Consider the following 12,500-nt stretch of genomic DNA (forward strand, 5'->3'; position numbering starts at 1 on the left):
TCTTTTGATGGTATTGTTATTGTTGATTTTGTTGTTATTAGAAGTTGTAACGCATCAGGAGGGGGGGGTGAGGGTACTAGGAAGGAGGGAGAGAGGAGGGGATGGGAAGGGAGGGAGGGATAGAGGGAGGATGGGAGGGTACTAGGAAGGAGGGAGAGAGGAAGGTTGGGGAAGGGAGGGAGGGATAGAGGGAGGAGGAGAGGGGGAGGGAGGGAGGGAGAGAGGGAGGGAAGAAAAGAAGGAGGGAGGAAGTGAGGGTGCGGGTAAAGGAGAAAGAGAGGGAGGAATGAAGGAAGAAAGGAGGGAGGAGAGAGAGAGAGAGAGAGGAAGAGGGAGGGAGGGATGGATTGAAGGAAGGATGAAGGAAGGATGAAAGAGAGAAAGAGAGATAGGGAGGGAAAAAGGGAGAGGGAGAGGGATGAAGGAAGGAAGGAAGAAAGAAAGGGAGATGGGGAGGGAGAGGCGAGAGGGAGGGAGGGAAGGAAGGAGGAAGGGAGATAGGAAGGAAGGAGCGCAGAGGGCAGGGGAAGGGGGAGGGAGGGAGGGAGGGAGGGAGGAAAAGAGGAATGGCAGGGAAGGAATGAGAGGGGAAAATAAGGAGGGAGGGAGGGAAAGACGGAGAGGAGGAGGGAGGGAGCGAAAGAAAAAGAGAAAAAGAGGGAGGACAGGAGAGAGAACGAGAAGGATGTTGCAACAACAAGCTGTAGCAACATGAACATAGCAGATACAACAGCAAAAAAAAAAAAAAAAAAAAAAGGAAAAAAAAAGAAAAGAAAAGAAAATGCCTAATTACATTCTTCCCATCAACCCTCATGCCACTTTTGACTGCCTTTCAAAAGACTCAAAACCAACCCCAACCCACATACCAAATACCTCTCACACGACTTGAACCCACATACCACATGCCTCTCACATGACTTGAACCCACATACCACATGCCTCTCACATGACTTGAACCCACATACCACATGCCTCTCTCATGACTTGAATCCACATACCACATGCCTCTCACATGACTTGAACCCACATACCACATGCCTCTCACATGACTTGAACCCACATACCACATGCCTCTCACATGACTTGAACCCACATACCACATGCCTCTCACATGACTTGAACCCACATACCAAATACCTCTCACACGACTTGAACCCACATACCACATGCCTCTCACATGACTTGAACCCACATACCACATGCCTCTCACATGACTTGAACCCACATACCACATGCCTCTCACATGACTTGAACCCACATACCACATGCCTCTCACATGACTTGAACCCACATACCAAATACCTCTCACACGACTTGAACCCACATACCACATGCCTCTCACATGACTTGAACCCACATACCACATGCCTCTCACATGGCTTGAACCCACATACCACATGCCTCTCACATGGCTTGAACTCACATACCACATGCCTCTCACACGACTTGAACCCACATACCACATGCCTCTCACATGACTTGAACCCACATACCACATGCCTCTCACATGGCTTGAACCCACATACCCCATGCCTCTCACATGGCTTGAACCCACATACCACATGCGTCTCACATGACTTGAACCCACATACCAAATGCCCTCTCACACGACTTGAACCCACATACCACATGCCTCTCACATGACTTGAACCCACATACCACATGCCTCTCACATGACTTGAACCCACATACCACATGCCTCTCACATGACTTGAACCCACATACCAAATGCCCTCTCACATGACTTGAACCCACATACCACATGCCTCTCACATGACTTGAACCCACATACCACATGCCTCTCACATGGCTTGAACCCACATACCACATGCCTCTCACATGGCTTGAACCCACATACCACATGCGTCTCACATGACTTGAACCCACATACCACATGCCTCTCACATGACTTGAACCCACATACCAAATGCCCTCTCACACGACTTGAACCCACATACCACATGCCTCTCACATGACTTGAACCCACATACCACATGCCTCTCACATGGCTTGAACCCACATACCACATGCCTCTCACATGGCTTGAACCCACATACCACATGCGTCTCACATGACTTGAACCCACATACCACATGCCTCTCACATGACTTGAACCCACATACCACATGCCTCTCACATGACTTGAACCCACATACCAAATGCCCTCTCACACGACTTGAACCCACATACCACATGCCTCTCACATGACTTGAACCCACATACCACATGCCTCTCACATGGCTTGAACCCACATACCACATGCCTCTCACATGACTTGAACCCACATACCACATGCCTCTCACACGACTTGAACCCACATACCACATGCCTCTCACATGACTTGAATCCACATACCACATGCCACTCACATGACTTGAACCCACATACCACATGCCACTCACATGACTTGAACCCACATACCACATGCCTCTCACATGACTTGAACCCACATACCACATGCCACTCACATGACTTGAACCCACATACCACATGCCTCTCACATGACTTGAACCCACATACCACATGCCACTCACATGACTTGAACCCACATACCACATGCCTCTCACATGACTTGAACCCACATACCACATGCCACTCACATGACTTGAACCCACATACCACATGCCTCTCACATGACTTGAACCCACATACCACATGCCTCTCACATGACTTGAACCCACATACCACATGCCTCTCACATGACTTGAACCCACATACCAAATACCTCCCACACGCCTCTCACTTATTAACCTGAATCTTAACATAATCTCAATCTGAATATTAACCTGAATCTCCCAACAGGAAGAAGCGGGCGGAAGCAGTATGGCGAGTGAGCTGAACCTTCCGAACGTGGGCGGCGTCTTCGTGGTTCTCATAGGCGGCATGGGCTTAGCGCTCGTCGTGGCGTTAGGGGAGTTTGTCCTCTATTGCTGGGATATAGCCAAGGAGGACGAGGTACGTGGCTGGACAGTGAGGCTGAGGGTGTGAGGGTGTGAGGGTGAGGGTGAGGGTGGGAGGGAGGGATGGGGTAGGGGGTGAGGGGGTGAGGGTGTGGGTGGGGATGAGGGTGGGAGGGAGGGAGGGATGGGGCTAGGGGGTGAGGGTGAGGAAGAGGGTGTGAGAAATAGAGAAAGAGAGAGAGAGAGAGAGAGAGAGAGAGAGGGAGAGGGAGAGGGAGAGGGAGAGGGAGAGGGAGAGGGAGAGAGAGAGAGAGAGAGAGAGAGGGAGAAAGAGAGAGGGAGAAAGAGAGAGAGAGAGAGAGAGAGAGAGAGAGAGAGAGAGAGAGAGAGAGAGAGAGAGAGAGAGAGAGAGAGAGAGAGAGAGAGAGAGAGAGAGAGAGAGAGAGAGGAAGAGGGATAGGGAGAGAGGGAGAGGGGCGGGAGGGAGGAATGAAGGGATAAGGAGAGGGCGAAGGAGGGAGGAAGGAAAAGAGAAAAGAGAGAGAATGAGGAGAGAAAGAGGGAATGACGGGTGACAAAGAGAGAATGAGCGGGGAAGAAAGAGAATAAGGAGAGAGAGAGAGGGGTGAAGAGAGAGAAAAAGGGTGAATAGAAAGGGGGGGGGGTGAAGAGAGAGAGAGGGTGGGGTGGAGAGAGAGAAAGAGGGGAATGAAGAGAGAGAAAGAGGGGAATGAAGAGAGAGAGAGAGAGAGAGAGAGAGAGAGAGAGAGAGAGAGAGAGAGAGAGAGAGAGAGAGAGAGAGAGAGAGAGAGAGAGAGAGAGAGAGAGAGAGAGAGAGAGAGAGAGAGAGAGAGGAAGAGAGAGGAGAGAGAGAGAGAGAGAGAGAGAGAGAGAGAGAGAGAGAGAGAGAGAGAGAGAGAGAGAAAGAGAGAGAGAGAGATAAAGAGGTGGGAGAAAAATAGAGAAAGAAAACCACATGTTAACACAAGTAATAATAATCTTGATTAACAAAATGACGAATACGATAACATTACCAACTCTAAACGTCTTTATCACTTCTCCAACAGAAATCGCTATTTATAGTCCTGAGTGAAGAGCTATGCTTCGTCTTCCAATGCAAAGGCTCGACTAAACCCGTTCGGAAGAAAGCGGAATCAGAGACGGCAGCGGTTGACAACATGTACGGTTCGGATGTTTACAATTGCAGAAATCCACTCACCTGATTACCGGAAGTGACGTCAGGCTCTGACGTCACGACAGTCGTCGACTATCATCACCCCGACCAATGGCCGATTTCTTGCTTGCTACGAGCCCCCACCTCCTCCTCCTCCTCCTCCTCCTCCTCCTCCCTCGTAGCCAACTTGTGAAATGCAATGGCGGTCATTCAGAACATATCTGTGCTCAGTCGGAATTCTGAATTTTTCCTCCTCGTGCTGTGTCACCGAGAGGCTTTTTTTTTCTTCTTTTTTTTTACTCTCGCCAAAGACAGGCCAGGAGAGCAAGGGGTCAGCACGTGGCCGAAGAGAGCGTGCAAGCCGGCGGATAGGCTCGGTTTGCATTGTTGCAAGGAGCTGCAGGCTTTGTGCACTTCATGGATCTGTGTATATATGGATATATATGTATATATACGTGCGTACATATATGTGTATGTACCGCATGTATGAACAATGGTTATTTTTGTTGTATAAACTTCTAGGTCTTTCGCCTCTAGCTTATGGGAGTTTGAGGAATTGATTAGACCTGAAGGTTACAAACCCTTTTTTTTAACGACTATACTCATTCAGATGTTATTGAAATAATCTACCGGATATGTTATCGGGTTTGTTTGATGTTACTGAAGTTTTGGTACAGAAGTTCATACATTGTTTGTGAGATCTGCGGAAATAATTGTCCGAAGTTTCTTGTTTTTCGTACGTTTGAAATCACGATCCAATATTGTACATCTACGGTTATTTCGCACATGTTGTGGCGAAAATCTGTTCATTTTGGTAAGCTAAGGATCAGGATTATAATACTTTTGAAGCTACCATAACGGGCCTAATGTCATTGGCTATGAATGACGCATAATTGACCAAAACATCACGTGGCTTAATTTACGTATATCCACACCACGTGGCTTAATTAACGTGTATCCACACCACGTGGCTTAATTAACGTGTATCCACACCACGTGGCTTAATTTACGTGTATCCATGCCAATATAAGAGCTACGAGACGCTCATAGTTAATGGTATGTTACACTTCACGTATAATCATACCACATATGTGAAATTAGAAGTGGATACACTGGGTATGTGGTGTAAGACTTAATTAAACACAATCTCAAGCCAGAGTTTTAGCTAATAGACTTGGCAAGTGACCATTAATTAATAGGTATTCCTAACGACTTTTTTTGTTGTTATATCAACTTCTTCGTCGAGGTTATCAGTATTTTCTGTCTTAGATTTCATGAATACCTTTTTGGATTAAGATGAAACTATCCGAGAAGCTGAAGCCATTTTCTTTGTAAAATGATTCTCAGTGGAAAGGGAGAAAGAGAGAGAGAGAAAAAAAAAAATGAATGCTATAAAAAAAAAAAACTTTTGGATCATAGTATTCTTTTGAAATCAAAAGTCTTTTCATCTTTGCTATTATGGAATCTCATCTTTGTGTGTGATAGAATATGTGACGTGTTGATATTAATGACACTAATTTTTTTTCATTTCCTCCATACCTCGCCAATGACTTGTTATTCATATCTTAGTGTTCATCTCCATTATCAAAATCATTTCATGTTAAGTGTCAACTTGGTGAAAACTTCATATCATTTCTTCCTAGACCCCTTGCAGTTTGAAATCCACTGTTGAACGAGCAATATTTTTCTCAAACTTGTGTTATGCTTAGTGACACCAGTGGGCCTAAGGCCTTATGATGCTGTATATGATCAATATTTGTTTACGGTGTTCACTATTCACTATCGCTGTATGTTGTATATTGCTTTGAACGTTTGTGTTGTCAAGAGTGAAAATAACGATATTCCTTTCTTTTATTCTTCTTTTTTTTTCAATACAAGGTGGTTAACCCTTCCAACAAAGACAGAGCCTCTCCTTGTTATCACCCGAGTGATTCAAGCGACTCGACTCGTAGATTCCTTCAAGAGATCAGCTGTTCCGCAAAGTTATTTTGTACATCAGATATGGTGTCTAAGAGCCAGCCTCATAAACCTTCAAACTGTCACTATTTCTCTTTCTCGAAATACTACATCCTCATCCTTGTCTTTCCTGATATTGTCGTTGTTTCTACTTGATGGTAAAAGAAACTTGTTAATAAATGGCTTGGAATCATTATTGTAAGTGTTTTTCCCCGTCTGGATTGTTTTATTCTTCAAGCCTGTGTAAGTATTTCTCGAAAAAATAAAGTTTTTAAACACAAAATGTTTTTTTTTTCCCATCGTTTATCAATACATCCTGAAAAGAGAGAGAGACTGATAGATGTATAATGGTTATATGTTTCCATATTTTCAGAAAGTTCTATTCAAATATATTATGAGAGGAGTATTGAGTATTTTTTTCCCGCTTCTCACATATTGCTCCAGTGCAAACAAATTATATCACTGCATCTCTCAAAAGAAGGCAATACCTATATATGTGTGAATTCGAGATATAAGTCCCAACTTTAATGATCTAATGTTATTAATTACTATATGTGATGGACGTTAAAAATAAACACAGTTTTTTTTATTACATATATTTGCACATAATCTGCAAACGTATCAAATGCATGCTATTCACAGAAATGCATTGCTCAAACAGTGATCTCTTTAATATTCCACAGATAATCAGTCATGGGAATTTGTTGAAAATGAAACTTCAAAATCATTTCTGAAATGTTCAACAAACTATAATCACAAATTGGAAAATTCTAACCAAATTACCTTGAGTCTGCATAATTGCTTTGCTTCAATTGCTTACAGTATGAACTAAGCATATAATAATAAGAATTGGTTTATAATAACAAGAATTAAAAGTAATATATTTTGTCATAAATGCTTTGCACCATGTGTAAAGAATAATTCCAGTATTCCCTTTTGGAATACATTCCGATTTTGTTGCATAACAAAATTAATATAACAGGAAAACTTTATGACCAGTATTTCTTTCTACTGACTAGATAAAAAGTAAAAAAATCTTATTGAGCTAACACAACCATTCAGTTTTCAGACAGCACAACTTTTGAGCCTGTGTTACTTTATCAGATCTTCAGATATAAATCTTTATAACATATAAAAAGAGAAACTATGACAGAAAGAATAAAAACAGAACTATTAGGGGAGTGACTCTTAATGATACTGGGTAAATAACCTGGATATAAAAATTAGTAGAAATTAACATGGACTACGACAGAAAAATAATAATATCAATCTTTTTGTTTATATACATACACACATATATAATTCTTTTTATGATATCAAAATACAACATTTTCGATCACATATAGACAATAATCAAGTCTCCACTCAAGGCCTGTCAATCTACTGCAGCAGCTTCATTCATCATCATTCTCTCTTTGTATCACGTCTCACTTCCGAGCTCACTAAAATACGCCAATCTAAGTCTCCCCTTACGAGACGAAGACTACCGTGGATGATCCTGAAGGTGCCAATACCACCAGCAGACGCAATCTCCCTTACAAGACAGGTACTTTCTTGGATTTTCCTGAAGGCGTTAATGCCGCCAAGCTTAGGATCCCTTACAAGACGGGAGTGCTGCGGTCGTTGGTCGTGGACTTCTTCAGCTTGTCCTTCCTGAATGCACTGATGGACGAGAGTAAGGCGGCTCGTTCTTGGCTCTGACCTGAAGGAGGTGGTGGGGCTTCGCTGGGGAACGAGGCCACTGATGGAGGAGGGGGAGGAGGTGGGGGTGGGGGTGGGGGTGGCGGTGGAGGAGGGGGAGCGCCTACTGGTGATTCTGGGACACTGGGACTGGATGAGGATTGTGGAGGTGGTGGAGGTGGTGGTGGTGTCGCTAGCAATGGTGAGACACTTGCGTTCCCACTGGCACTACCTGTAAAGTAAAAGGACTCATTCATACATCAGAAATAGTATTATAAATAGAAATACTAGATTATAAGGTGGCAAAATCATTCTTTCAAAATATTTCCAAAATTGTATTTGACGTTACAACTTAAAGCAAATGCAGTGTAACATTTATCTTCCAAATAAAGACTCTTCATCAATACTATCTAAATTGTTATCATCTTTTTAATATCAATATTATTACAGTTAGAATCATAAATTTATTAATTTATCTAGTCAAGAACATACATTTTTGTAAACAGTGTGTGTGTGTGTGTGTGTGTGTGTGTGTGTGTGTGTGTGTGTGTGTGTGTGTGTGTGTGTGTGTGTGTGTGTGTGTGTGTGTGTGTGTGTGTGTGTGTGTGTGTGTGTGTGTGTGTGTGTGTGTGTGTGTGTGTGTGTGTGTGTGTGTGTGTGTGTGTGTGTGTGTGTGAGAGTGAGAGTGAGAGTGAGAGTGAGAATGAGAGTGAGAATGAGAGTGAGAATGAGAATGAGAGTGAGAGTATGTGCATATACATGGGAATGTGCATGTGCATGTGCTTGTACTAGTCAATAAGTTAAAAACTCTCTACTTCTGTGCATAAAACAAAAGAACAAAAAAAAAAAAAAAAAGCGCTCTAGAACCATAGCACTGAGGATGAAATACTAAGGCAATTCCTTCACCATCTAAAAGAAAAGGAGACATATGCTGTTTTCTTCAGCATAAACAACAAAAGGAACTTCTCTCTGTCATTAGAGAGTGAATGGCAAAAACACTATTCCATGTTGATAATAAGGAAGAAAAAACAAATAGACGCTATATGTATTTTTTTCTGCGTAATTAGAGAATGTTGAATTTTCTACTTTATGGTCTAACAGGGGTGTTCTCTGTGATGCATATCAGCCTAATGGGTGGGTTTCTATCCAGAAAATATTTGACAAATTATAATCTAATCTTAATCTTGATTTTCAAAATAGCAATGCGTATAATTATGTGACAATATGTAGGAAAATTATGACATTTTACATAAGGCGCAGCTCTCATAGTTCTTGCAGTCTACCAAAGTGACTCACTCACAAGCATTAGTGAATAATATTAGTTTATGCAGAGTATTTATACAGCTTCTAAGTCATCATGGAAGATATTTTCTTTCGTACTGTTTTGAAAGGATGAGTAGGGAAGGCTGTGAAATATCTAAAAGATAGGATTACCTATTTGTAGTAATGGGATAGATGGCAGATACAGTAAATAGTTAACGGTAAATATCAGTAAATAGTTAACCTCATGTTTACAAAATTAACTTCAAATCAGCTACTACTCCTTCCTGAATACTGGAAGGTACTGCATAACAAAATGTTTCCCATTATTACTTACAAAACCAAAATAAAGTGCAAGCAAGGTATAAAAAGAACCATACACAAAGGAATAAAATATTATATATTAGAAAGTTGTCATAAATAAATAAAGAGTAATAGTAAATATAAATAAATAAAAGTAAATAGAAAGTAATAAAAAGTAAATAAAAGAAGGTATTGGAGAGCGACCAAAGCCTTTGTAACAGAAGAAATATGGCAAGTAACCCAAAGTCCGAAGCCCTTTTAACAGAAGACAAACACCAAGTTATCAGAAGTCCCACACTGCAAAGATAAGAAATGAAAGCTAATCAAGCTACTATATACAATATATGACTTATTGCCATACTAACCATCTTGTGTTTCCTTGTTGATCAACGGCTTGGAAGACAAATCATAATTGATTTACTGAAAAATCACATGTAACACATGATGAAAATCATATCTCAACTCTTTTCGGTATCTTATCAAATTATCTGTGTATACTTACATCCTAAAGAGGAATAAAATCAGAAAAAAAAAAATCAGGATATATATTTACAGTAGTAACCCTTTTGACATGAAAACTTGATGTACACACAATATCACGTTTTACATACTAGGAATATGTTAAAATGTGCATATTATTCTGACATATATTTAATCTACATACTTTGTAATTTGTTTTGGCAAAGGAAAAATCTTAAGAGTGAGTGAAAAAAATCATAAAATGTGGTAAAACAAACATTCTTTAATATCTTAACTCTTAAGTCGTGCCAGAGTGCCTTGAATTATAAAAATGGTTCTTGGACAAAAACTGGCCTTTAGCACTATCAATTTTCAGTAAGTAATTTATCTTAGAGATACCTCTTCTAGTTCTCATGTCAGACTCTATTGAGGAGTTTATGTATGATCTTTTGCCATTAATGACTAAATTATATGTCTAATTTTGATATTTCGCTTCGAAGGGAGTACCATTTTCTGTTTATCATTGCTTATTCTAAAATGTCGAAAATGTCAACAAAAATCACATATCTATTTCTATAGATATAGAAAATATCTTTATAATACTTTTACTGATAAATGTATTAGTGAAGTCATACCCATTTTCTATCTTTTATTTGAATTTGGGGTAAAAAGTAGAGCATCTCCAGGCCCTTACCCAGGTCATAATGTTTGACCTCTAAAGTTGGGATTGGTTTCATTAATGTTTGACCATTTCTTCCTATCAATTTTGCCCTTAGTATGCATGGAAAAGTTCTCCAAATCTGTGCCTTTTCGTAAAAGACAACAACAACAACAACAATAAAAAACAAAGACAGATTTGATGTCATATTTCTCATATTTATATTAAAAAAGAGGAATGAAACCATCTTGGTTATTGTGTTTTTGAGCATAATGAGGCCAGTCCTATCAGCAATTATGATGAGAGTGAATACCTCCCTTTTAACCCATTCCCGACGGGGGAATTCTAGCCTTGAATGTCCAAATGCCGGGGCGTTCGAATTATTAGGCCTAAATCAATTGAATGGCTGGCACAATACTGTACCGCCCGGCAACTGGGCTTTTGAATGCGCGGTACACATGCTGTACCACCCGTCCTGTGTGGGTTAAGGTACCACCAAAAACACTCAAGACAGACACATGTTGAAAACTGAAGAAATTCTTCCAGATTTAATTGATTTTACAGTGATTTTGGCAAATAATTGTGATTTAAAAAATTGGTAAAATAAATAAATAGATAAATAAATAACACACACACAGACAGACACACACACACACACACACACACACACACACACACACACACACACACACACACACACACACACACACACACACACACACACACACACACATACACACACACACACACACATATATATATATATATATATATATATATATATATACATATATATATATATATATATATATATATATATATATATATATAATAATAATAATAATAATAATAATAATAATAACAATAATAATAATAATCCACACCCACAACTGTTCTGGCTTTCAAAATTTGATCTGGTGGTTTGTGGTTAAGATGTAAGAATACCATATTATATGAAAAGAACGATATTGAAATTCTATACTCTCATTTAAAGATCCAGCACGACAGAAACTGCTTTAATTGCTGCCAGAGTGCCACTTGGACACCTGCCAAAATTACCCAAGTCTTGAAGATAAGCCTAACCTCCTTTACTCTATCTCCAACCATTCCCAACCCCCTGCCCTTCTAAATTCTGGTACTCTCCACCCTTCTTTCTACATCCATAACCCTTTCACTCTAAATAAGGATGGGGAAGTGGTCAGGGAGTCCATTGGTAATAAGGAGAATAATATCTGGTACACTGGCTGTTTAAGTGAGACAGCAAAGTATTCTTTACGACACTGGTGCATCCTTGGCCTTCTGCTTATGCATGAATGCTTCATTGCAAAGTTGTACAGTGAGTGAACAGAGGAACGTTTTGCGTTTCTTAGTATGCTCGGTCATTTTAAAATGAATGATAAAGAAAAGAAATTTAAGGTTTTCATTTTTTTCTGTACCCGTATGCAAGGGGGGGGGGGGGTTAAATCTTAAGGGATCCGTACAAAATGAACTAAAAGACGAAAGCATGCTAGTCATTATGACACTTCAACACAAAAAACAAAAACAAATTTAAAAAAAGGCACACTATTCAAATTCGGATTACCAAAATAATCACTAGCCATTTAAAAATACTGTATCATTAGCGACATTTTCTTTATGAATCCAAGTCACTACATAAGTTTAAAGGCAAAACAAGCATGCACAGGACGCTGTATAAATGTCGTCACTTGTAGAGGTGTGAGTTGAGGTAACTTACCAGGACTAGGACTGGTGTCTTCCGACGATCTTTGGGAATCCGATATGACGCCATTTGTGTCGGCAAGTAAATGCTGGAACAGAGAACGGAGACTTCAAAAGGATGGAAGTTTGAGAGTTCCAACAGCAGAAGAGAAATTAAAGCTAACCCTAAATGGGATTCAGTCTAAAAAGTTTTATCCCCAGTTCAGTTTAAAATCATTCACAGACTCTTTGCATCAATTTATAAACTATGATTTTATTTGTTAGGCATCTTTCATATATTTTATTTCTTACTGCACAGTCCATCTTTATGATTGACCATGTATTCTGTTGAGAAAAAGAGAGAAAAAGAGAGAGAAAGAGAGAGAAAGAGAGAGAGATTGAGAGAGAGAGA

At 40.3% G+C, this 12,500-nt stretch overlaps 2 protein-coding genes across 2 annotated transcripts in view; one reads left to right on the top strand and one right to left on the bottom strand.

The window, feature by feature from the left end:
• The window catches only part of LOC122254793 (glutamate receptor ionotropic, kainate 2-like), a gene marked incomplete in the record, with an annotated part of 86,200 nt that extends 79,887 nt beyond the window's left edge, over window positions 1-6,313 (top strand). The window contains 2 exon segments of the mRNA XM_086533537.1: window positions 2,803-2,955; window positions 3,968-6,313. Of these exon segments, the coding sequence (XP_086389663.1) occupies window positions 2,803-2,955; window positions 3,968-4,123 (309 nt within the window).
• Window positions 4,351-12,500, bottom strand: part of LOC122254759 (PX domain-containing protein kinase-like protein) — a 26,632-nt gene continuing 18,482 nt past the window's right edge. The window contains exons 8-9 of the mRNA XM_086535013.1: window positions 12,126-12,198; window positions 4,351-7,942 (exon numbers count right to left, since the gene is read on the bottom strand). Coding sequence (XP_086391139.1) covers window positions 7,629-7,942; window positions 12,126-12,198 — 387 coding nt within the window. The 3' untranslated portion in view covers window positions 4,351-7,628. The remainder of the gene's footprint in view (window positions 7,943-12,125; window positions 12,199-12,500) is intronic.

This window comes from Penaeus japonicus, unplaced genomic scaffold (assembly GCF_977035675.1).
Source record: "Penaeus japonicus unplaced genomic scaffold, GWHDUDI00000001_assembly GWHDUDI00000003, whole genome shotgun sequence".
In the NCBI taxonomy this organism is placed as follows: domain Eukaryota; kingdom Metazoa; phylum Arthropoda; class Malacostraca; order Decapoda; family Penaeidae; genus Penaeus; species Penaeus japonicus.